Source organism: Gouania willdenowi, chromosome 14 (assembly GCF_900634775.1).
Source record: "Gouania willdenowi chromosome 14, fGouWil2.1, whole genome shotgun sequence".
Lineage (NCBI taxonomy): Eukaryota > Metazoa > Chordata > Actinopteri > Blenniiformes > Gobiesocidae > Gouania > Gouania willdenowi.
The window spans coordinates 14,655,826-14,681,482 of record NC_041057.1 but is presented as its reverse complement, the minus strand read 5'-3'; the positions used below and the strand labels follow the sequence as shown (position 1 = coordinate 14,681,482).

General features: G+C 38.1%; 2 protein-coding genes across 4 annotated transcripts in view; one reads left to right on the top strand and one right to left on the bottom strand.

Annotated features, from left to right (window-relative positions):
• On the top strand, positions 1–19,982 carry LOC114476156 (glycerophosphodiester phosphodiesterase domain-containing protein 5-like). Of its 3 annotated transcripts, none has more exons than XM_028467474.1 (16): positions 1–251; positions 2,132–2,320; positions 3,964–4,067; positions 8,535–8,628; positions 11,053–11,112; positions 11,766–11,864; positions 11,939–12,032; positions 13,244–13,389; positions 14,373–14,455; positions 16,363–16,513; positions 16,852–17,076; positions 17,758–17,915; positions 18,000–18,147; positions 18,488–18,570; positions 18,662–18,741; positions 19,775–19,982. In XM_028467474.1, the coding sequence occupies exons 2-16, from the start codon at positions 2,153–2,155 to the stop codon at positions 19,855–19,857; spliced, it is 1,776 nt and encodes a 591-aa protein (XP_028323275.1). In that variant the 5' UTR covers positions 1–251; positions 2,132–2,152; the 3' UTR covers positions 19,858–19,982. The 3 variants fall into 3 exon arrangements, 2 of the variants coding, with proteins under 2 accessions (XP_028323275.1, XP_028323274.1); XM_028467473.1 differs by having other exon boundaries at positions 1–273; XR_003675539.1 differs by lacking the exon at positions 19,775–19,982 and having other exon boundaries at positions 1–273; positions 18,000–18,152.
• A 284-nt stretch (positions 19,983–20,266) lies between these two features.
• myo7ab (myosin VIIAb) overlaps positions 20,267–25,657 on the bottom strand; it is a 36,026-nt gene continuing 30,635 nt past the window's right edge. Inside the window, exons 43-47 of the mRNA XM_028465838.1 lie at positions 24,430–24,615; positions 24,215–24,331; positions 23,212–23,295; positions 22,413–22,532; positions 20,267–20,587 (exon numbers count right to left, since the gene is read on the bottom strand). Of these exons, the coding sequence (XP_028321639.1) occupies positions 20,495–20,587; positions 22,413–22,532; positions 23,212–23,295; positions 24,215–24,331; positions 24,430–24,615 (600 nt within the window). The 3' untranslated portion in view covers positions 20,267–20,494. The remainder of the gene's footprint in view (positions 20,588–22,412; positions 22,533–23,211; positions 23,296–24,214; positions 24,332–24,429; positions 24,616–25,657) is intronic.

Below are 25,657 nucleotides of genomic sequence, written 5' to 3'. Positions count from 1 at the left end.
GCTGAGTAAAAAAAGCCTGTGCAGTCTGTAGTGTAATGAAATAAACAGGATATTTTTTTACGATACTGCTGTTGTTATTTTGATATGTTTTGGTGATGATTTTCTTATCTTCCTGTGATCAGTGTTTCTATCTCCGGTGACTTGATGAGACCGGGCCGTTAGAGGCCACCTGCTGTGGAAGATACCCGAGCATCGAGCCTGCACCCCGGCTGTTCTCCTGTTGTTCCCCGGGGAACAGACCCGTCCTGGAGGTAGGATGGCCACCGTTCTATGGTGAATAGAATGTTACAGTAGAGCTGATTAGAGACACATTTAACGTTATAGTGGATTTACTATTGATCGGCTTCTCGGTTTAGTGAACGTTTATTTGTACCGTTTCTTTGTTTATTAATGAGCCTCGCTCCAGAGTTCGTTAAGAAAATCCATATTTTTATATTATTATTTTTTTAAAGAAAAAAATAGGATACTAATTTTCTACATGAAACCAAATGTCACATTTCTATTATAACAACTTTAATTCGGCGTTGTTATCACACTGATATAAATGTGTGAATACAGGCACCGAGTGAATGTAAAAGGAAACTTGTGCTGGTTTATTCTTGTTGATGAGGAAAGAGTCAAATGCTTTGTTTCCCTGATGCTTGTTCTGCTGAGCAAAGCTATGACTGGTAGTATTTTTTAAAGATCACCTTTGTTCCTTTCCATGGTTGCCGTGCGGTGAATGTGTTTTATGGAGGTTTATTTTGAAAGGGACAGTGCACGTCATAAATAATTCCAGAATTAGCACAGAAAAGCATAACAACACCTATGCATCAGTAGACAATAAGGGTAGCACTGATATATTACAAAGAAAACAACATTATTTGGACAAAACAAATAAGTAATAATAATAACAATAATAATAATAATTGTTATAATAAGGAAGAATTTGTATATATCAACATAAAAAAGCATCAGGTGAATTAAAATAATAAAAATATACAAAGCTTTTAAATTTAGATTAAGGTTGTGTTTCAGTGGGAATTTGAGCCCATTCATATTGTTGAGCATTTATGAGATCAGGCACTGATGTTGGATGAGAAGGTCTGGCTTACATTCCCCATTATAATTTAATCCAAAGGGTTTAGATATGGCTCAGCTCCATGTCTTTGTGGACTTTGTGTACTGGGGTACAGTCATACAAACTGTTCCCATGAAGTTAAAAGCATAAAATCATCCAAAAGGCTCCCAAGCGCTGGAAAATAAATGTGGCCTAATACATTTCTCAATAGAAACTGTAAATATGATTATTTTATATGAATATTTAAGAATATAGTTAGGTGTATGAATTATATCTTCAGTTCTATTCACATTACTGATCGTCATAATGTTATGGCTGAATGATGTAAATCTTTTCTTATCTCCAACCAGTTTTGAACTCTGAGCTTTCAACCATCATAAAGGGTTTTCACTCTGAATAACAAGTACTTTCCGTTCAACTGTTTACAAAGTACGAATTTCCTGCACTGCTTGTTTTGGTTGTGATTGCTCCAAACTTTAATATTTTCAGACTTTTTCCAGCAATCACTGAACTGCTTTTTGTCTGCAGCAAATGTGAGTTTATAAACAATGAGTGAAGTGTTTCAATAGAAATACAATCACATATTTAAAGTGCATGTCTGTACAAACTCAGTTTTACACTAACAGAGAATAACAGTTAGAGATGAAACATAAAATCACTACTAATGCAACCAATAATAGGGTATTTATTTACATTTATGTTGGTATATATGTGTATTCATTAAAATGTTGCTTTTACATTTTAAAATCAAGTCTTTTAAAACTACATTTTAAGCAATCCTTTAATAGCGATGTTTATTTAAGAAGTGAAAAGTTAATTTCGGTGTATAGTGTAAAGTAAGCATGCAATACAATTCACTGTACATCTGCTGAAGACGTATCTTCTCAAATTTTTGCTTGTGTTTTGAGTTTGTACTTTTTTAATCTGGGCATTTGTCATTTAATATAATTTAACATTTTAATTCAAAGATGTATCATTAGTCAAGAAACTTCCTCAACCTCTTTTTACTATTTTAGCATTTAACGACTGCTTTGTAATGTGTATTTCTGGGGTTGTTGTTTGCGTGTGCAGGATGGCGTGTGTGTGAGGCACATGGCGTCCACCTTTGCCCCGCGGCTGCAGGGGCTTCGTGCCAAAGTGCTGCGGCGTCACCAACATCGTCCTTTGGTGTGGCTGCTGCTCGGCTTGTACGGCTGCAGATGGAGGCGATGCGAAACCGGCAGCGTCCAAGCTCGGACACGAGACTGCTGCTGTAGCAAGGTGTGAAAAAGCACAGAGATCTGATTATAACTATAATAATAATAGTATAATTCCATCTGCAATATTCTAATGTCCAGCTGAAGCTGAAACTACACAATGAACAAACCAATCAGGAGGATGTATGTATGTAGGGATACCATGGTCAAAAACATAGCAATGACACAAAAGACAGATAAACACACAGATCTGTAAGACTTTAGTTGAAGTTTCATAAATAAGGCTGACATTACGCTGTCATTATCAGTAATTAGCATGAATATGGTGTTATGAAGGCTGTCATTAAGTATTGTTCGCTACATGAGACCTTTGGAGCCATCGTTGTCATGGTAATGTGAAGTTATCGATCCAGCCTCAGATCAGCTTTTGGAAAATCAGATCACTCCTCTGTACTACTTTTTCATACATACTGTACATACAGAGGAGCAAACAATCAAAAAAAAACCTACATTATGTACCATTCAGTGTTGGACAAAGGATGCCTTGATGCTACAGATTGGCCTGTGTTCCATTCTGAAAATTTGGGTGATTATTGTGATACAGTCACTGGGGACATAGAATTTTGTATTGACTGCTGTGTCCCGAAGAAAGTTATAAAACGGCACGCTAGTCAAATGCCGTGGTATAAAACTGCGGACGTGAATAGGAAAATTCAATAGCGGGCTGAGGTTTTCAAATCTGGTAAAGCTGCAGCTTATAAACTGTCCAGATATTCATTGGAACGGTCCATTAAAGCAGCTGAACGAGCCTATGGAGCCAAGATAGAAGGACATTTTATGGATGGAGACCCATGACGTACTGTATGTGGCAGATATTAAACTTTATCACCACATGGAAACTTAAAGGATGATCTATTATAAAATTTGACCCATCTTTGCCAAATGAACTTAACGAGTTTTATTGTCGCTTTGAAACTGTAAATGTTGAACCTGTTGCTTTTCCTGCCTGTAATGAGCAGAGTGTCTTCACCATACTTGAGGAGGACGTCCAGAGGGTCTTCTCCAGGGTTAAAGTTCGGAAAGCTCCTGGACCGGACCGTATCTTGTGCTCCGAGCAACTTGCCCCTGTTCTGACAGATCTTTTCAACATGTCACTCAGGAAGTGCACTGTTCCACTTATCTTCAAAAGATCAACTATAATTCCAGTGCCCAAGAAGACACCTATGACGTGTCTGAATGACTATCGTCAGTGGTCCTCACATCGGTCTTGGTTGGTGCTGGATTATATCACAGAACAAATCCCTGTGTCTGTGGACCCGCTGAGGACGCTACTTCCTTTGCTTTGAACTCTGACTACAAGCATCTTGATAATAAGAAATCATACGCTAGAATGCTAGTCATAGACTGCAGCTCAGCTTTTAACTCAATGGTCCCAACAAAGCTTATTCACAAACTCAAATACCTTGGACAAAGGGTCAAAATCAATGGTTGTATTTCTGATGAGCTGTATACCAGCACTGGTTTCCCGCAGGGACAAATGACAAACAAATGACACTTAATGACAGCTTTCATGACACGTTATTAATGTTAATGACATTTGTCATGTCATGTATAATGACGGCGTAATATCAGCTTTGTGTGTAACATTTCAAGTCAAGTTTGACTCACAGAACTGTGCGATAAAATATTTATTTATGCTGTTAACAGTTGGAAGGCGTCACCTTTGGCCTGCTGGCGGCGGCGTGCTGCTTGGCGCTGGTGTTTCTGTACTTCTGGGGACAAGCCAAGAACGACTACAATGACTTTGACTGGTGGGTGGACAAGACAATCCTTTTCATGGAAGTCTGAACAACTGGACAAAATACTTAAAAGTTTACATACCCAAGACCATATTGTGAAATAAATGAATCCAGTTTTTTTAACGGCAGATTACACTATACTGTATTTAATTTGCTCGAGACGTTATTTTTTAGATGCGTTAGTAGTAACTTGTTTTGTTTCTTCATTCATTAAAAAAACACTTGTTGCATTACATTTATCTAATTCTGCCAGGGTGTGTAAATGTATGGATCTTTAGTTCCTGTCATACACCAATCAGCCATAAGAGTAATAATAACATGAACTATGTGTGTGTGTCTCTGTTTTACTGCTCCTTGTGCTGATAAGCCTTTTCACACTCTCGCACTGGTTCAGTTCTTCCGCGTTAGGTCAAAGGTCAAGAGGGATAAACTCGCCATGGCTGACGGTGTCGGCAGTGAGTCTTCCTTAAATGATTTTTTGCGCAAAACGTGACAGAAAGATCAAGTTAGCTGCTAATGCTGTATACGAGCTGAAAATTACGGTTTCGCCTGACGTTTCATCAGTGACCCAGTATATATATATAGTCAAATTTTGTACACATGAATCGGCTGATCAGTGCTATTTCACTTAATTAGAATCAGAAAATACTTTATTAAACACCGAGGGGTTTATTAAAGTAAAATATAAGTATATTATAAAGGGCAAAGAAGGGTGTATTTAAACAAAACTAATAATGTGAATTATACACACGCAGAAAAAAAAAGCAAGATTACACAAAGAAAATGTGCAAATGAAATGACCTGTCCATCGTGCACTCCCTTCAAATTTGTAAATTTAAATAATATATTTACTATATTTCTCTATTTCCTGCCTTGAGTCTCTTCTCCCTGCTCCCCTTCCCCCTCCCCCTCCACTTAGGTGTAACACTGCTCTCCCTTTTTATATCCTCCCTATAATAAAAGATTTCTTACCCTTCCTTAGGGAGGGCTGGTGATGGTCACAATTAAGCAATAAAATAAATCAATGTATTTTATTGCAATAACAAAATATGCATTGCTGTCTCATAATGATTGCACTTCCTGTGGTGTTGACCTTTGACAGCATGTGCAGACAAGTAAAAAAAAAAAGTACATTTAAATAATATAATAGCTTCATAAAAAATGATCATATGGACCTGGTTAATGGATGGTATACCTCATAAATATACATTTTCATAGTGAGAACTCATACTGTAATACCTGCCTGGTCCACATCCCTGGTGTCATATAATGGCTAGTTTATATTCATGTACAGTACATGTCTGTGATATGGATCAATAGTTAGTCATGAACACATCAAGATTAAACCAAGTCAAGAAATAGGCAATACAGTATATTCTGTTCTACTTTGTGTATTTTCACCATCTCACAGTACCACTACCGTTAATATATGTTTAGTTATAATTTATCCATTTTATTTACACATTCAGCCAACCACAGATTATGCCAGGCACATTTTTTTTTTTTTTGTGACTCCTTATCCATTACAAATAAAAGCGCAAATACTCATTGGAACTTGAGTGAGTGACTGCAGTATGACTGCATTACAAAAAGTCAGCTGAAAATATATATATAGCACAAACAGCGTCGTGTTGACATTTATGTCCCTCCTGACCTATGACCCCCGTCGGTTGCGCATGCGCAATTCCAGAGTGTGAAATAGCTTATTACAGTGAGTTAGTGGATCATCAGTCTAATCAGGCTACACGAGTCAGTCTTTGTTCACTTCTTCTCCTTCACTGGACACGTTTCTATAGATACTGAGGTTTGTAGGCTTGGAATTTAGAGAAACTCAAATGCTCAGGCTCTACTTTTTTCCTCTAATGTAGAGACATCAAAGTCATTGTTGCTTTGTTTTGATATTTGTTGATATGAATTGAGCTGTTAGACAATGGAACAATGCATTTTTGTAGTTTAGTAGTTTAATAGTTTATTTCGAACTTGAATGAGGAAAAAGAAAAAAAAATACTATATATATATATGTATACATATATACATATTAACAAAAATGAAAAATACATAATAGTAAGCAATTGCAAATAGCTAGTACAACATTTTTCTACTACCGTTCATCCTTTCAAAACCAGATTCTGTTTGAAAAGGGTTTAGGTAGAAGTAGAAAATAAACCCCTTATTCCTTCTCAAAATGTTTCATTTAAATTCACCATGAAGCACTGGTCAGGTTATAACCAATAATATAGTTGGCCTGAAAATGCAATGACAAAATCAGACCAATGACAGCATAGAAAAAAATAAATAAATTAAAAAACAAAAACAAAAGGACACATCACTGGATATACAGTAAACATGATGTTATTAATTTCCCCCTTGTTGTTGTATTCTGTGTCCATTTAAAATGTCAGTTTTAAAGATGTGTTTAAACCTTCCTATTGTTTTCCATGATTTCAATTCATCACTGCAGTTGCTCCATAATTTCGCTCCTTTTATTGAGACACAGTGAACTTTCATATTGGTTCTCAGTCACTGGTTGTATTTTGAACATGAAAATTCCTCGGAGATGATGTTTGCCTTGTCTCACATGAAAAACACTTTTGGTTGCTGTTCGGTAATTGCTGATTTTTAACTTTGTACATAATTTGGATCATTTTGCAGTCAACCAGAGCCTTAAATTTTAATGTGTTAAGTTCGATTAAGAATTGCTTTGTTGGTTCTCTGTAGGTGGTTTTGTTTATGATTCTTATTGTTCTTTTCTGTAGGATGATGATTGGCTCTGTATTTGTTTTGCATGTGTTCCCCCACACCGCCCCACAGTAATTTATGTATAGAAGTATGAGGGAGCAGTACAGAATGTATAATGAAGATGTTTTTAAGAGATATTTGACTTTATATAAAAAATATGCAAAATTGCAACTGACATTTGATATTTTTTCCTTTGATGTAGTTAATGTGTGATTTCCAGCCCAGTTTCTTATCTATTATAACACCAAGACACTCTTTCATTCTCAAGTTGGACGGTTTCCAAATATTATACATTTTGTTGTGTTTAAATGTAGTGTTAGTTTATGCATTTCAAGCCAGCTCTTCAATTTTTTTCAGCTCTTCTCCTACGTCATCCAAAAGTTTTTCCACATTGTCCCCACAACAGAACACATTAGTATCATCAGCAAATAATATAAACTGTAATGTATCAGAGGCTTCACAGATAATATTTATAAACAAAAACAAACAACAATGGTCCCAACACTGAACCCTGAGGAACCCCAGACGTTACCTCTAAAAGTTTCAATTTCACCTGACCTAATTGTACACATTGATTCCTGTTGCTCAAGTAACTGATAAGCTATATAAATGCTACTCCTCGTATCCCATATTTATGTAGTTTTATCGTTAGTAAGTTGTGATCAACCATGTCAAAAGCCTTTTTTTTTTTAAGTCTAAGAACACTCCCACTGCATATTTTCGTTTTTTTTCTACAGCAGTTGTTATTTCCTTCACAAATTCCATGAGTGCCATTGAGGTAGACCTGTTTCTCCTGAATCCATATTGTTGATCATACAGTATGTTATGAAGTCATCTTGTATTTTTTCCAGTAGTTTTGAGAATTGTGAGAGCAAAGAAACTGGTCTGTAGTTAGAAAGAATGCAACAATCTCCCACCTTATAACAGGTTATATCTTTTGTCGGTTTCATTTTTCTTGGAAAAAAACACCAGTTTGCAGGGATTGATTACATATATGCGTGAATGGTTTTACCACGCGGCCAATTATTTGCTTAATGACATGTCAATACCATCACAATCTGTGGATTTTTTACCCTTAAAACTTTTCACAACATCAGTCATTTCTCCTTCATTTGTTCTTTATAAAAACATGGTTTCAATAACTAATCTGGGACCTGGCTGTGTGGAGTTTGCATGTTCTCTCCTTGCTTGTGAGGCTTCTCTCCAGGTACTCTGGCTTTATCAGACAATAATAAGCAAGTACATCAGGTGGTCAGGAGTAAATACGTGTGTGAATATGAATCATATTATATGTTGATCTTTATACAATCATGGGAACTTTGATATTACTGAGCAAATGTTTTTGCAAGAGAACAGGAACTGAGCAGATTCAGACTCTGTGGAAATCAAGATTTTTTTTTTAATTTCTCAAGTGATGTTTGTGATGCGCAGCTATTTCCTGACAGAATGTGTGAAAAGTGTAATCCATTATAAGACGTTTTGCTCTATGAGGTTAAAGTACGAACAGTGGTGTCTTAATCAATCTGCTGCAAACTTCAACCTGCTGTAAAGAAAAGTGAGCTTCTTGGTGCTTGCTTAAGCTCCCATTATCCTCTGAGTGAACTTTGTATGGTTTATTATTCTTCCTGCATGTTTCTTTTTCCTCTCCCTGGGATTGTGTATAAAACAATGAACCGTGTGAGCGACCCCGCTGTCTGTCTGTCTCTGTCTCACTAACAGTCTTACTTTTCCTCTGTGAAGGTTTAACTTTGGGCTCCTGGGTTTCTGGTTTCCATGGTCAGCGGTGCTGCTGGTCATCGCTGGCATCTTCTTCACCTACGTAGCCGTGCTGGTGGTGAGCCACAAACACAACACTGATTAAAATCAACTTATTTCCAAAAGGATGAAACAAACAGTTTGAACAGAACACGTGCGCGCCTGCAATAATCCCAAACATCAGAAATACATTCATAAAGGGCTTAAATCTCTAGGTCAGGGATCAGCAATCTTTCTGAAACCGCAAACTACTTCAAAGTAGGTTTACCAGTTTGGAAATACTAAGGTTTCACGGTTTGAGTTTAATTAAAGGGAACGATAATGAAGCATGACTAGCATTAATTTAAAAAGGTAGGAAATACTTACGTTTTAACATGCAACACTTTGCTATCCCCCGCCACAAAGTGGAAGGGGTCCGTCCGTCCATCCGAGTTAAAGAGGACAGCTTTTCTCAGAAACTGTTTAAGATAGGATAACCACATTTGGTGTGTGGCTTCAGGGTATCAATCCCTTGATGGAGTTCGAAATTAAGAAGCGCGCAATAGTTTTTCTCCCCCAAAGGAGCCCCAAAAGAAAAAAAAAAGTATTTTATTTGCCAGTGGTATCGAATCATTGGCACATACCAATATATAAATGGGGCCCATTACCCTGTACGTGTCACGGGGGCGCCAGGTGGCCCCCGGGTGCCCCATTTTTCAAATGACTACTCCTCTGTTAGTTCTTCTTTGATCAGAATGCGGTTGGGTATGAATAATCTATGGAGGAATATGATGAGACACTCAAAGGTTTTTTTATTTTTTAAATGGAGCCCACCCCCAATTTCCGGTAATTTCCAAATTTATGGGAACATAATGGCGTGATATATCGTTTTAAAGCTAATTCAACGTCGATTAGGGTTATGCCTCACATAATTCAATTAGGGGCCTGGAGGCCCACCCCCCTTGTTTTGGGCATTTCCATTCAAGTTGTTTTCTCATTTAGTTGTGAGTCAAATATTGCGACAGTTGGTGGTCCCGAATCATTGACACATACCAATATATGAATGGGGCCCATTACTCCGTATGTGCCACGGGGGCCATTTTTAAATGACTACTCCCCCATTAATGCTCATTGAATCTGGCTGTAATTTCACATTGATATTCTATGAGCAGATGTCAACAAACTCTAGGAGACCTTTTTAAAAGAAGGGGGGACGGGGGCCCAAGGGCCTACCCCCTTTAGCGGTAATTTTTAAATTTATCGGAACATAGTCGTGCGATATATCATTTTAAAGTCAATTCATCGTAGATTACGATTTTATGTTACACGATTTCACTTGTTTCACTCGGTGGAACCGAGTTATTTCACTGAATTCTCGGGAATGTGGTACGTGCTATTCGGCGCGGGCCACGGGCCTGGCCGTACTTCATCAGAACTTGTTTTTACTTTGTTCGAGGTATATTTCAAAGGGGACAGCTTTTCTTTGAAACCGTTTAAGACAGTAATTTTATATTCTGATGTGATAATGTTTTCTTATGTATACATCTAACTTCTTAGATGTAGAACATTTAGGAAAAGGTTGTGAGTTGTTGATGACTATGTCTTGTTCATCTTAATTTATGCACAATTGTTTCATTTTCAAATGACCACTTCTGAAACATTTAATTGGAAAATCATCATGTTCCTATCTTACTAGCCCCTATCTACTTTTAACTAATAGAAACATGTTTATACTTGTATATATCTGTATTATATTTGTCATTTTTTATATTTGCAGTATTATTATTATTTTTATCTATTTTATTTTTTCTAATGTAATGTGTGCACTTGCATTTAATCCTTATTTAATTAACTGTTTTTAACTTAATTATGTATTCTTTCTTTCTTTCTTTCTTTCTTTGTTTAGTGTTATTTTTTTTCATTTGGGTAAATAAAGATCTGATGCAATTCAACAATTATGTAAGATTTTATAAAACTTTTTATAAAACATCATAATCTAAACACCAAATCTGCACTACTTTTAACAAAAACCTATCTGTGATACTTGAACACATTTGTCACACTGTTTAAATGAAATTAAACATTTAAAGATGGTTAATATTAAAATAAAACGTACTCACAGAGTGTAACAGGCCTGTTAATACATATTAGCATCAGACAATAAAGTATAGAGGTACTTATGTTAGATTCCAGCTTCTGCTGTAATATTGAATGCAAGCCCATCGGTGTCTGCTTATAGTTATGTGTATTCTGGCTGTGGCTTTGTAGACTTCTTGGAGATGTTTGTCAAAATATTAATACTAGGTTTTTCCTTCAAGAGGCGGCAGTTGTACAAAGGAATCTGTTCCTAATCTGTCATGCCTGAGTAAATAAAAGTCACAGAAAAGTTTCAGGTCATGCACAGGAATAAAGGTTGATAATAACTACTAATTTAGATCCCATGAGAAGTCTTTACTTCCTGACACTTTATGTATTTGTGATGGTTGTGTTGTTACATTGTATTTGTCTTCCTTGTGTCTTTCAGCTGCTGGCTGTGTGTTTGTTGTCTGAGGGCCAGAAGCTTTATTTGCACTGGAGTCATAAGGTAAGCCCTGAAAAAGATGGGTTCATGTCACAGCAGTCTACATATTTTACCGTGTATTTAACCTAATAATGTGCATAGGAGCATAAAGTTGAGCAGGAGAACCTTTAAGTCTTACACCTATGTGGCTTGTCTTCCCTGCCCCAGTCTGATTGTTTTCTTCGTGCAATTTAACATCAGTGATTGTCATGAACCCGACCAACAACGTAAAGCTAAAGAAAATGTGACTCATGCGGCCACTTTGTTTCTGCTCATATTTGGTGCTTTCGAACGTTACTAGAAATCCTTCAATGAAGACACGTCAATGCCTTTGGTGCTACTTTTCAAAATAAAGCAACATTTACTGTTGCAGTGAAAGAAAAGCACTTGAAAGAATAATTGTTTTTTGATGTTGTAGTTCTGTGCAGTTGTGGGGTGTGTGGACACAGTTGACACAATTGAACATAAACCAACTAGCCATAAAATAACAAAACACGATACCAGCAGGACTGTTAGCTGTAGATAAAAGGTATTATAAATAAACACGACTCCTTCCCACAGAGCCAAGAATGGGACAGTGTTGTTGTTCTTACTTTTTACTTCTGACCTTTGATCTTTTTTTAATATCCCTGTTTTTGAATGTCATGATTCTGCTGTAACATTGTTCCCACTGTCAGATCGGTCTCCTGCTGAGCCTGACCATCTCCATCGCTGCCACCGCTGTGTTGTCCAACCTGTGGAGCCAAGAATGGAGGACGTTACTGCTCTCTTTCCAGGTCCTTTTTTTCTTCCTATTTCCTTTCCTTCTTTCAGATTATTTCCCTGACCTTTTTGTCTGTGTCCTGACCAGGTGACTGCGCCATATTTGCACCTGGGTGGAGTTTTATTGATGACTTTGCTGGCCTGGCCCGTGGCTTTGCAATTCTTTCGTATGAACAGTAGAGGTGAGGCGCACCTCTTTAACGTTAATGGAGAACGTACTGTAGATACCACTTGCTGTTTTATCTTAAGTTAAACATTTGCTGCTATTTAAAGAATAAACATTGTGACACATCCTGCTGAGCCAGTTATAAGTTGTGTACAGTGCAAAGACAAGCTAAATGTACCAGTAAAAACTTTGAATGGTTCTTATGGTTTTAAACTTCACTTTAAAGTTTCCAAATGGTTGGTCGTGCGACAACATTAATCATCTGTGCTCCAATCTTCCTCTGTAAATATTATGAACAGTGTTCATTTTTACAAGGTCGATTATCATTAACTCATTCACTGCCAGCCCGTTTCAGAGCAGCCATCCACATATTGCCAGGCGTTTTAGATGATTTTCACTGATTTCTTAAGACCCACAGAATATTTTGTCCTATGACAATCTGACATTCAAAGATTAGCCTCTCTAGTTTCATCAGAAAAAAAAAATTGTTTCTAGCTTTTTTCGTTCTTCCATAATCAGCAGTTGAATAGAGGCCAGTTTCACACAAATCACCAGTTTGTGACAAAAAGATGAGAAAAACGCCTTTTTCTGAAAAAACTTATTAGTGAAATTGAAGCATTTTTTTATGCTTTAGTGACACCTCAACATTGGTTTCCTTGTATAAAACTACAAAAACAACACTGAGACCAGGCTTTTGATGGCAACATAATTATTATTTTGATATTTAGGTCAGAACTGAATGGTTTACTTACTGTATTTTCTCCAAGTCTCTCCCCTCGTCAGTCTCCACACACGCAACTTCCTCCTCATCCCGGACATGCCGAGTCTCACCGCTTGCCCCGTTTTTTTTTTATCGTTTTCCCTCACCATCACGACAATCTCTATAGTTCACTTAGTTCCACACATGCTCTGGTTGAGGGTGCACTGCTGGGAGCTTTAGCATCAACTGTCGTAGCTCCATTTTCTACTCTTTTCCTCTCCCTCTGAGCTCTGCCCATCACGTGTGATCTCTCATCCAAAGGTGCGCTACATGGCACCAGTTGGTCACTACATCATGGTACAAGTTCGATATTCAAAGGAGAGCTTCGTCACACTCTCTCCTAGCAACCCCAGCCGAACAACACAATTAACGTCTTGAGACGTCTTTGGCAGTCAATGAGTTAAAGGTTGGACTTAGTTGAGTTAGTTGGAGCATCACATATGATTTGCATCTTATTTGTGCTTCAGTTCTTCGGGGCCTGATCCTCGGCGTGTACCTGGCCCTCCTTGTTGTGCTCTACATGCTTCCTCTTGGTTTATACTCACCGTGCATCAAAGATAAAGGAACGCTGGGCTCTGCACCGGCACTCATTGGGCACAGAGGAGCACCCATGGTGAGCAAACACGGGCAATAATAAAATTGAAGACCTGAAACAGGAGTTTCAGAAAGGACACCACAAATAGAGTAAGAATTAGAGCTGTCTATTCATTTGGATGCAAGATAAAGTTTAAAATTTAAGGATAATTTAGGCTGCCAAGAGAAGCCAGACAAAATGTTATTATATTACGCTCCTATTGGTATTGGAGAAGCTCATTGTAGACCAACAAGAGCAACATTTCCTGAAAATTTGCACTTTTTCCAGAAAGAGTATTCAGCTTTGTGTATTTACAGATGAGATAATACTGGAATAATAATAATAATATAAATAATAATATAACCCTAAGAGGCTTTGAATAAAGAATCAAAACAAATCACGCAAGCAGGTAAAATATAAATGTGTGTGAAACAGCTGAAACGTCTCCCATTGTTTACCTACGGCACAGCCACCGTGATGTCGTGCAAACACAATCAGCTGCAAATTATGGCACTGATTCCACTACGCCTTAAGCTGTTGACATTGCTTTTTAACAATCAAACTGCCTCATTAATAGATCAAAACTAATTAGTTGCGGCTAGAATAACGTCGGTAATGTCCGTCAGTTTCGGACATGATACCAACATCAGTATCAGTATCAGGACATCTCTATTACTTGTAAATGATCGATCTAATATAATATAATATAATGCACTGCACGCTTTTTAATGTTTGTTGGTCAAGTTGCCTTCATGCCTGTTTTTGTTTGAAAGTTTTCATTATTTCTTTCATGCATCTTAATATTATATTATGTTTACTTTGGATGTAATAGTTGATAGAACTGAACATGTTCATACAGTAGCTACAATCCCTATAACACAGTTGTTTCCCAGGGGATGAACTCACTCAGGAAACAGCTTACCTCCTTCCTGTCTGTATTATTCTGGGACGATACACTGTACTCTGAGATATTCCCCTAAAAAAAGAGTGATGTGCAGTCTTTGTTCATCATGTTGTTGCAGCTCGCCCCAGAAAACACTCTAATGGCTTTTGAGAAAGCAGTGGAAGCAGGAAGTGACGGCCTGGAGACGGACGTCACCATCAGGTCAGGAAGTCTAGAAAATAACCTGCTGAACAATAATAAAAAAAAAACACTGTTTGTACATAAATCACAACTGATGTGTCTGTCGCTCTTTATACATAGTTCCAAAGTTTGTAGTTCTTTAAAAACCTACAAAGCTGTTGACACCATCCTTTACTAAATCCCAAACGTAAGAAGCTTCTCTCTGATTCATAATCTCATGTCTGTCCCAACTACCAACACATAAACATAGAATTGCATGGAAGTAGAAGACATTTCCATACTCTGATCAATAATGCTTTTTTTTGTGCTCGCCACTACTTGATGAAGTTTAAAAAAGTTCAAAGAGTTAAAGTTAAAGCTGGCAATCATGTACTTGGAGGTAACTGCCACATGGATCACGTCCAAAACCTCTGACAGTTCTCTCATCTCATGGACTGGTCTTGCTCCTGGCTCAATAAATATCGGAATGAAGACTTGCATGTCTTGCAAGTCTTGGATTTGCAGAAAGTGAAAAGAGTCTCTCTTTGGACAAGTGGAATGTTATATTCTTTCCCGCTTTTTTGGCACAAACAGCAATTCCAAAAGATGAGGATCCATCCTCCCATGCACAGTAGTTGGAAGACATCATGTCCTGCACTCAGATACAGTTTGAGAGAGAGTGTGGCCATTCCTCGAGACATTACAGGCTCTGAAATGGATCTATACAGTCAGGAGCGGATTCACTAGAGGTTTAGGGGTATTAAAACGTGTGCAAACATCACTCCACGTGCTAATAAGGGAATCAGGAGTGCGAGGCTGCTGCATGTCAAAATGTGCTTAAAATCCATTGAACGCGTTTCCCTCTAATGAATATGTAAAGTAGGCGGATCTCACAAGGGGAGCAAAAAAATGGGAGGAGGAAATGCAAATAAATTAATGCAGTGGGCGCAATGCAATTCATCAAATCTGGACCTGTTTGCGGTGATTGTTTTAGCACAGGAAAATAGTACGACTGACAAGCAGGTGCAAACACACACAGAGATCCGCTGCAGTAAATATTGACACAAAAAAACAGAATTCAGTTAACCTTTCTAGTATAAGAATTGTTTTTAAATTAAACAATAGTCAATATTAACAGCCACTGAATAAGAAAATGCAAAGTAAAGTGTGGAGTCCAGTGGCTGCGGTGCAGAGGATGTTGTGCAGGGAGATCTAAAAATTTCACTCTGGTGTCAGGACGCTCAGCTCCAATGAGCTCCTATGTCTTTCTCTCCGTGTTTTAACTCTTGTGTCGCTTTGATGGCAGGAGCATAATGCGTAATTTATGCAGCGATGGTACAATATTCACAAATGAGAGTGTGCTTGACTACTCAGGAGCTCAGACCTGCTTGATGATGGTCAGTGGATCATCTACAAATGGTGCTGATCTACTGATTGACAGACTCTGTTGCTGCATTAACTCAGATCAATGGCATCAACAGATCAATAGGACGGTTTCTGTCCAAATCTGTCTGTTTTAAGAGCAAAGTTCCAGGACCTAGCGGAGCACCCACATTAAATTAAGGGGAAAAAAGGGGAATTCATTTCGGGTTTATTATTTAAAATTGTATTTCTTCTTTGTGTTTATTGTATCTGAAAGGGACTGTATTGTCGTGCGATTATCTTTGCAAATGTATGTGAACAATGACTATTAAAATCTATAATTGCTATAATTGTCCCCTTTACACTGTGATTATTTTTGTCGCTTCTTTCAATAAACACATTCATAAAAAAGATCTTTATTAAAAAAATGTTAGTAAAAGAAAAAGATCTGTTTCCATATCTTCTCTTTTTGCCATTTACCTAAACTAAATATGTAATATTTGATTGTCCTACAAAAGAAGTAAACAGAGCATCCATGTAGCTGAAGGTCTGCTGTTTGATGTTCTACTCACCTGTTTGTCCTGTAGTTATGATGGGATTCCCTTCCTGATGCACGATCAGACTCTTCAACGCACTACCAACGTTCGTGAGGTTTTCCCCAACCTGACCGACACAGCAGCGTCCATGTTCACCTGGGCTGAGCTGGAGAGCCTGAACGCTGGCGCCTGGTTCCTCTCTGTGAGTCACACACTGACAACCAAGCTCCTGAGGATCAGTAGGTATTTAGTCAAGAGCTGGTTATGAGGTGGCTTTCCATCAGGTGTGGAGTTGTGTACTTTAACTTTCTCCAGGACTGACTAGAGTCGGGCATTCCTGTTCTAACTCAGAGCCAAACTAGAAACCAGAGGATTGATTTTACAGCACTGAGGTTATGATAAGTGTGTATAGACTGTCACACAGTGTGTACTGTACATACTGTTGAAGTGCTGTTCGTGCAGCTCATCACACTGCTTCTGAACTGGGTCACACTGGTTATGTAACAGGACTAATTGGATATTGATGGTGGTCTCTTCCAGGACGATCCATTCAGTACCGCTGGCTCTCTGAGTGCAGACGAGCGGCAGCGTGCCGCGGACCAATCAGTGTGCAGCCTGCGGTCCTTCCTCCAACTGGCAGCAGACACCAACCAGTTGGTCATCTTTGATCTGTACCGCCCACCTAGAGGTCACCCATTCAGGGACGCCTGGATCCAACGAACCCTGGAGGTCATCCAGAACGAGACCACCATCCGCTCCTCACAGGTTATTTTTTATTTGAAAAAAAGGTTGTGATGTTAAATTTTGTTCAATATTTTATATTGTAACATCTCATGATACACGTCAGCCTACCATGTATGACCATTATTATACTATACAGTGTACAGTTTAGTTCAATAAAACATAGATCATTATGTAAATCACCACAAAGTTTAGTTTAATCTTAGTTCGAGTCACGGAATTAAATCCTCAGCAGAGAAGCTCAGAAGGTCCTCTTCGAAATCACTTCCACCAGCTCCTAAGGCGTTCCCTGACCAGCTCAGAGATATAATTCAATTTAATTGGGATCAATGGGCACCAAGCCCTCTCCTATGGGTTCAGTTTCTCTTGGGTAATCCTACCAGGCGGAGTTCACTCGGTCACCACCAATGAACCGCAGAACCTCAAATTAATGAGTACCCCTCAGTTCCTCATGGTGAGGTCAGCAGGACAATCACGCTTTCTCCAAACATTAGGAGAACAGAGAAGTTTACTCCTGTTCTTGACTCTTTACCTAGGACCAATTTCTCTTGGGTGTTCCTACCAGGCACTAGCCACCCCGACAACATAGATCCTAGGATCAGGGCACCAAAAGTCTTCCACTATGTCAAAATTATGTTAAAATTGATTTTCTCTTAAGCAAATCTGGATGTTTTTAGGTGAAACATCTGTGTGCGTTTGCTTCAGGTGCTCTGGCTGCCTTCAGACCTCCGATCTTTGGTTCAGGAGCTCGACCCTGAGCTCCAGCAGACTTCAGGCAGTCGGTTACCACTGGAGGAGCTGCAGGGTAACAATATTGTCAAACTGAATCTTCACTACAGCTCCATGTCTGCTCGTCTCACCAGGTTAGCGTGTGTGTGTGTGTGTGTGTGTGACCAGAGTATGCCTCTATGAACCCTGAGTATCTGTGTTTCTGCTTGTGTGTGCAGAGAGTATTTTGCAGCAAACATCACCACCAACCTGTACGTGATCAGCCAGCCGTGGCTCTACTCACTGGCCTGGTGCTCTGGAGTTCACTCGGTCACCACCAACGCACCGCAGATCCTCAGAGTCATGAGAACCCCTCAGTTCCTCATGGTGAGGTCAGCAGGACAATCACGCTTTCTCCAAACTTTAGGAGAACAGAGAACTTTATTCCTGTTCTTCTCTCTTGGAAAACTGTAACAAAGGTCTTTATAGCAACTATAGTACTGTCACAGTATTGGGCCGGTTCTGAGTCTCAAACTCATCTCTGAAACGTTCAGACGAAAAACAGTTTGATTTGGTTCCTAAAATGCGATATGATTAGAACGTTTGAGACAGTGAATCGAGTATCCGTATGTTTTGGACCTGCAGTAAAATTCTAAAACTAAACTTTGACCACATTAATCAGCAGAACGCTCATCTCTTCTTGTTTCTGCCTCTTTGTGTCTCTCAGACTCCGGATGACTTTTATCTGATGTGGATTCTCACAGACTTGTTGTCGCTGGTGCTCATCGTCCTCATCTTCCTCTTTCACTGGTCAATCATCATACGCCAAACACTTCACAGCACTTCCTATTGGTTCCCTGGTGAAACTTTGGAATAAGTGTGTTGTTTTACTGGATTTCAGGTGGAGGGAGAGAGAGCTGGATTACTGCATTGTCGGCAAAGTGACGTTGGAAAACGGAACATACAGCAAATTTAAAACAGGTGCGAGATGTATGAAATATCAAATTCATATGTGGTGGTGAGCAGAGAATTACACCTTGATTGCTAGTTTTTAAGGAGAGGTTCTTTAGCCTTTGTTGAGATTTGGCCATGCTTTAGCTAAGCTTTTTGATTAGATAAGTTAAGCTAATTCAATTTAGCTTCAATAACATCTGACTTAACTTTAAAGTTTAGTTTGAGATGATTTTAAGATGGATTAGGTTTACATCTGGGTTTTATCTTTTATTTCATCTCGGTTATGATAGGCTCATACTACTCTACTAACCCAGACGTAGCTTAACTAGGAATAACATTTAGCATCATCCCAGTCCAGTTGAGTTTTATTTGAGATTATTTAAACTGGATTATGTTCACATCTTTGTTTTATCAATCACGACGGGCTCTAGAACAGTGTAATTTAGCCAAGGTTAACATTTCGCATTACATTACTAGCTTAGCTACTTTGGCTTACTTAAATTAAGATAAATTACTTATTAAGGATAACAATTTTTTTTTGGATTTGCTATTTTTCTAGTTAGATTAGTTTAATTAAAATGTGCTTGTTTGATTTAGCCTAATACAAATAATGTTGTCTTATTTTACTTAACGTGGTTTATTTTAACTAGGCTTAGCTTGATCGAGCTAGCTTACCTTATTCTGTAAAAGTTGCTTATTTAGGTTAGTTTAACTTTTCTTTTGTTTTTTTGGCTTAGTTTAGTTCAACTTAAATGTGTCTGTTTAGTGTAGCCTAATCCAAATTATGTTGGATATTAATTTTAGTTGAGCTTTTTTTTTATTGCAGTTAGGTTTAGTATGGTTTATTTACTTAATCTAACTCATGTTGTCTTAATTATTGTAGCTAGTTTAGCATCTTTTGGTTTAGTTTGGTTTATATCTTGTTAATCTAAATTCATCATAATAATCCTCCTAAGTCATTCAAACTGAAGCTTTCAACTTTTGTCACTTCAATTTGATGCTTTTCATTAAACCTATGGTTCAGTTACTCAGATTCACATCAGTCCAACTCTTTTCACAGAGATGAGCGACATCTGGTCAGTCTCGAGCGCAAACTCACCCACGAACACGACACCCAACCTGGCAACCATAACCGAGCACTGACCTCCATTTACCAAGTGAGATGACCTGGCAACGCTGAGCCACACTCCGTCAACCTGCAAGATCTCAGTGAAATTCTTTGTCCATTTTGTCTTAAATAAAGTGTCCAAAAATGTTGTTTCTCTAAACGTGCTCTCTACAGATTCATTTCCTTAAGTTAGAGAAAGAAAAAGCAATCAAACTAAAAGTAAAACAGTTTATTCATCACTATGCAAAGGATATTAGTTTACAACATTGTTTCCTTTAGAAATATTTTCCAATGAAAATATTATAGGTTCATGAAATGGAAAAAAAAAAAAAAAACAACCTTGCCTTTGTTTTGTAGTTAAAAAAAGAAAAGAGAGGATTTGGAAATCAGATCAATCATCTGGTGGATCAACTCAAGCAGAGAAGCTGTTTATACAACGTGGCACACAAGGAAAGAAGAAAATCCTTTTTCGATGGTTCTTTTTCTACCTAAATCCTTCATGTTGACACCAATAGGCAATGATGATTAGACGATACGATACACTTTAGAAATAACCCACACAAAGGCTGATGGTTATCTTTTCAAAAGCTAAACTTGTAAAAACGTATCGCTGTTTCAAAAATGAGCTAAAAGGTCATTTAAAGGCAGATGGTGAGTTTTAAGACAACTCTCTCACTTGCTGTTTCCCCTGGAGCTTCGCTGTTTGGTCATGGTCGTCAGCATCTGGCTGATGTATGAGGTCAGGAGGTCGTCCATTTTATAGCCCTAAAACACATGTTAATGGTTATTTATTAGAAGCAGACATGAGCTAATGGTGGTCTAGTTTTCTACAGCCCCCCAAAAATTGTAATTCAAGAAGTTCCTTCATTTGACACAACAGAAAAATTTAAAATGAAATGAAATAAAATGAAAATGACAGAATAACACAAAACTTCAAGAATAACAGACAAAATTACTCTAAAAATCTACATACAACAAGAATAATACCCCAAATTCTTTGTTACTTTCTGAATTAATGCTCAGATCTGTCATCTCTCTATAAAAGCAAGGGATCTGTCTGTCTGTCTGTCTGTCTGTCTGTCTGTCTGTGTGTTCCTCAAATATCTCTGCGAATCAGGATCAGACTGACCTGAGAGTTTCAACATGGCTGCTGCTTGATTCAAGGGTGTGCAATGTCGGATTTGTTTTGACGTCCCACCCCCATGGCCCACCTCCTGAGTCGACGGACTATTTGATGATGTCATCAGTCCTAGCTCAGTGATGATATCATCAGTTCGAATATTAGAACAGTGGTCCTACCATCAGTTAGAACATTAGGACATTGGAACATTGGTCCTACTACAGTGATGATGTCATCAGTCCTACCTCCTCAGTGATGATGTCATCCCTATGTTCCAATGTTCTAATATTCTAATGTTCCAATGTATTATGGAGAGATGTCGACAGTCCTACCTCTTAAAAGCAACAAATCTCTCTGTCTGTCTGTCTGTCTGTGTGTGTGTGCGCGCGTGTGTGCGCGCGTGTTCCTCAAATATCTCTGCGGATCAGCTTCTATAATTACCAGTTTAGATAGTTACTGATGATGATCGTGGTGAAGTTAGACATCAATGACAGCAGACAAATTCATCTCTCTCAACAAAACATAATTTTCATTCTCTATAGATACAAGGAAGCTCTGTTTGTCTTTATGTATGTGTGTGTGTGTGTGTGTGTGTTCCTCAAAATTCTCTCAGGATCAGAATGACAACAAACTGAAATCGGAACTAGTTATTCTAAATAATGACATATTTTTAATAATATGGCCCCCAGATTAAAAATAATCAAATTTTTGTGGCCCCTGTTGTGATAAAAGTCAGTGGCTGGGACCGAAACTCAAGAAAACTTTCCAACTATTACAATTAATTCAATTACTGTATGGAGCAGTTTGAACTTTTTAAATTGAAACCCTTTCTTTACCACCAAAATGGCTTTGCGCTAATCCTTCCTTTAAAACCCCCCTCCTAACTCCCCCTCCCTTGGTTCACCCCCCTCACTAGGGTGTAACACTGCCCTCTTTTAAAAAAAAAAAAAAATTTTCCCCTCTAATAAAGTTTAGCTTACCCTTAGAGGGCGCTGGTGATAGTCACACAACTAAGCAATATAATGCATTTATTATTTTATTTTTTGCTAGAACAAAGCATGCATAGCTGTTGCAAAAAAGATTACACTATGTAGTGTTAATATGCAGACAAGATAGATAAAATAAAATAATTTATAACACTGTGAAATTAGATACATATGTGTTTTAAAACTTTTTTTTCTTTGTGGCCTCATACCAAAAGATTAGGGAACACATGCGTACAGTATTTGCTTTATTTCTAAATATTTTCAAACTGTATATTTTCCCATTTGGCATTAATAATTGAATGGGAAAAATGTCACATTTTATCCAAAAGAAAGATATCAGGATGTGTGTGCCTTTAATTGTGAGGTCCTGGATAGAAAACTCTAATGGATAATTATTTCCTTGGAAATAAACATTATGTATGACACATCAATCATTAAATATGATTCAATATTCAAACATATTTATTAATTAATTAATAATTACCAGAGAAGTCTCACAGAGCAACTTGCTGCCTCTGACCAGGTTTCCGATGGTAATGTGGAAGTAGGTGTTCCCGCTGCTCCAGTTGGAGATTTTAGTGAAGGGGTGAGTGGTGAGGATGTCCTGTTGGGAGTTAAACTGATCAGACAAGCACATTTTATACACACATAAATTCCTGTTGCCTCGGAATTTAAACCAATCTCCTCTAATTGATTACAGTTAGAACAGACATGGGCAACATGTGGCCACCAACAACAAAAATACACAAAATGACCCCAAAAAACAAACATATTTGCAGAAAAATACATAAAAAGTCAACAAAAATTACACAAATGACCCCAAAAAACATACAGTTACAGAAAAATGCACAAAAAGTCAACAAAAATTATACAAATGACCCCAAAAAACATACAGTTACAAAAAAATACACAAAAAGTCAACAAGAAATACACAAATGACCACAAAAAACATACAGTTACAGAAAAATGCACAAAAAGTCAACAAACATTACACAAAAGAACACTAAAAAACATACAGTTACAGAAAAATACACAAAAAGTCAACAAGAAATACACGAAACAACTACAGAAAGAAAACATAAAATGCAGATAGAGGTAAACAAATTACACCCAACAACTAAACCTTTTTGTTCTTCCCGTTGCTCATTATTCTAAATGCTGACATGAATGTGGATAATGTGGCCTTCAGATCAGGCAATCCCATTTTTGTGGCTCCCACTGTAAGAACATTTTCCCATCTCTGAGTTCGAGGGTTATGACTGAGTCAATGATCAAGCTCTTACTTTGGATTTGGGGTCGATCAGACTGACTCCATGTTTGTTGATTGCTATGAGGAGCGTTTCAGGGTAGTTTGGATCTGTCGTTTGCTGCAGAGAAAGAAGCAAAGCAAAACATGAGAATTTTGCTGCTGTTTTACTAGGGCTGTCCCGATCTGATATAGATATCGGCTATCGGTCCAATATCAGCCAGAAAACGAATATCGCATTTTATCGGACTGCATCTGAAATCTCCTATATATATATTACATTATATTTTATTCAACTGTAGAATACTGTAGATATTATGTTGAAGGTTAAAATGTATGTAACCAATTGGTTAATAATAAATGGGTCAGTTTTTCTCAAACCTACTGTTGCTGACTATTGTTCTCTGGTTGAGTAACATCACTTGGTCAAGCCTTCTCTAACATTCCACACTATCTAAGTGCAAAACAGACAAACACAACAGAAAATTGTACAGAATGTTGACTTTTTGTGCTAGAAAACGTATTTTAGTTAACTGGATATCAGACAATGTTCCTTCGAAGATTCAGTGGCAGAAGATGGTTCTTAGTTTTGTTTCCCTTGATTTCCTTACCCGTCGGCTGCATCATAACGACGATATCTTTAAATAAACCTGGGAACCATTCCTGACATATTCTGGACTCAAAATCTCCTCCATTATTAAAAGAGCTTTCTCATTTTGAATTTTGTATATGATACTAACTGTATAAACGGGCCAATTGTTGTTTTTGTTTGTTTGTTTGTATGACCTGTGTGGCTGTGTTATTGTATTCTGCTTTCACCAATATCAAAATATATATATAAAAAAAAAAGGATTTGTGCTGATATCGTATCGGACCAATATCGGTATCGGCCAATACTCAAGGCTGCAATATCGGTATCGTATCCGAAGTGAAAAAGTTGTATCGGGACTTCCCTGTGTTTTACTGACAATGATGGCATCAGTCAGTAGATCAGAGCTGTAATCTACACAGAGGTTAAACAGCTGGTTTAACTGCTCTACCTTGACTTCAAAAAAGGCGGAGCCGAACGTGGGCCACTTGTTGATGATCTTAAGGAAGGAGAGTTTGGCCTCTTCACGAGTCTTTCCTGACTGTTTGTTGTACAGCGTCATGACAGACTGAGAGGACGACACACAGACAAAAAATACATTCAGCAACCCCACAGGTCACAATTATTCAGCTGGCGAGTCAAATATCAACAAGTAACCACGCTCACCCTCTTCCAGTCGTCTGGTGACAAAAGTCTCATCTGGTCCTGAGGAACCAGCTCCTTTAAGATCTTGGACATGGTTTGGAAATTGGATTTGTCCTCTTCAAACTTTACTCTGTAGATCAGCGCCGCCAACTGGTAAACCTCGTCCCTCGAACACTTGTGGTAGCCACGCAGGTATTTAGGAAGCTCCTGTTTAAGAGAGGACAATGCTTTATATTAGATTAAATTATGAGCTTGTTACAGGGGGATGTTTAATTCAAGTTGACATTTTGTACTGAAGTTAGACATGATAGAAAAATGAGTAAGCCAAAGTAGGGTTTACCCATATCTAGTCTTTGTTTTTACTATTTCAATGAATATCCTACTTATTCCCTGCAAACACTATGGGCTCTATTCTCCCATGTGCGTAAGTCCAAAAAGTCGCGCAGCAGCGCTGTTTTTGGCTGTGTGCTATTCTCCTCCTGTACTTATGCCAGTCGCTGCGTGTATTCATCCCAGTTACGCACTGTGGGTGGAGCAGCCCTGAAATGTGGGTGTTCCCATTCAAATCTGCCCTTGCGCGCATTCTCCAGTGTGCGTAAGTCCTTTTCCTCTTACGCACTTCTAACCCTGGAATAAGTGCAGCGCCCCGATAAGGTGAAACATTAAATTGCACTAAAAATATGGACGTAGTTACATTTGAAGCCACATGGACTCGTGCGTCGCGCAGCAGCAGCTGTGATCACTCAGCTGCTGCTGCACGATTAATTAAAACTCTGACAGACGCAGACTTCTGTCCACGTTGGTCACAGTGATTCAACTATTTTCAAACTATGTCCAACATAAAGTCACAGTTTGATCCACTACAGAGTGAAACAAGCTGTCATATGCAGATGAGGATGGACCAGAAACTGTTTCCACACATATTAATGAGGCTCAGCTCAGGTCGCTTTAAACGATTTATATTTAAAACTGTGTATTGTGGAAACCAATAGTTCTGTTTCACTGCAAACATTCCTCTGTATTAAAGCAGGACACTCAGCCGCCGCGTTATTTCCTCATATCTCCAGCTCATCTAACTCGGTCACGCTTTACAGCGATGATGATGATGATCAATGAAAGAGATTTTTACTGTGACTCACTCACACTACAATAATCTGATCAATGATCTGATCAAATCAACCTGTTACATTGTTTGTCAATGAAGGCGTTTCAAATTAAAAGTGAACTTGATCATTTTCACGGATTTCAA

Coding starts and splice junctions, on each gene's coding strand:
- LOC114476156 (XM_028467473.1), top strand. Junction 8,629..11,052: donor CCTACGTAGCCGTGCTGGTG/GTGAGCCACAAA, acceptor TGTGTCTTTCAG/CTGCTGGCTGTGTGTTTGTT. Junction 14,456..16,362: donor GAGACGGACGTCACCATCAG/GTCAGGAAGTCT, acceptor TTTGTCCTGTAG/TTATGATGGGATTCCCTTCC.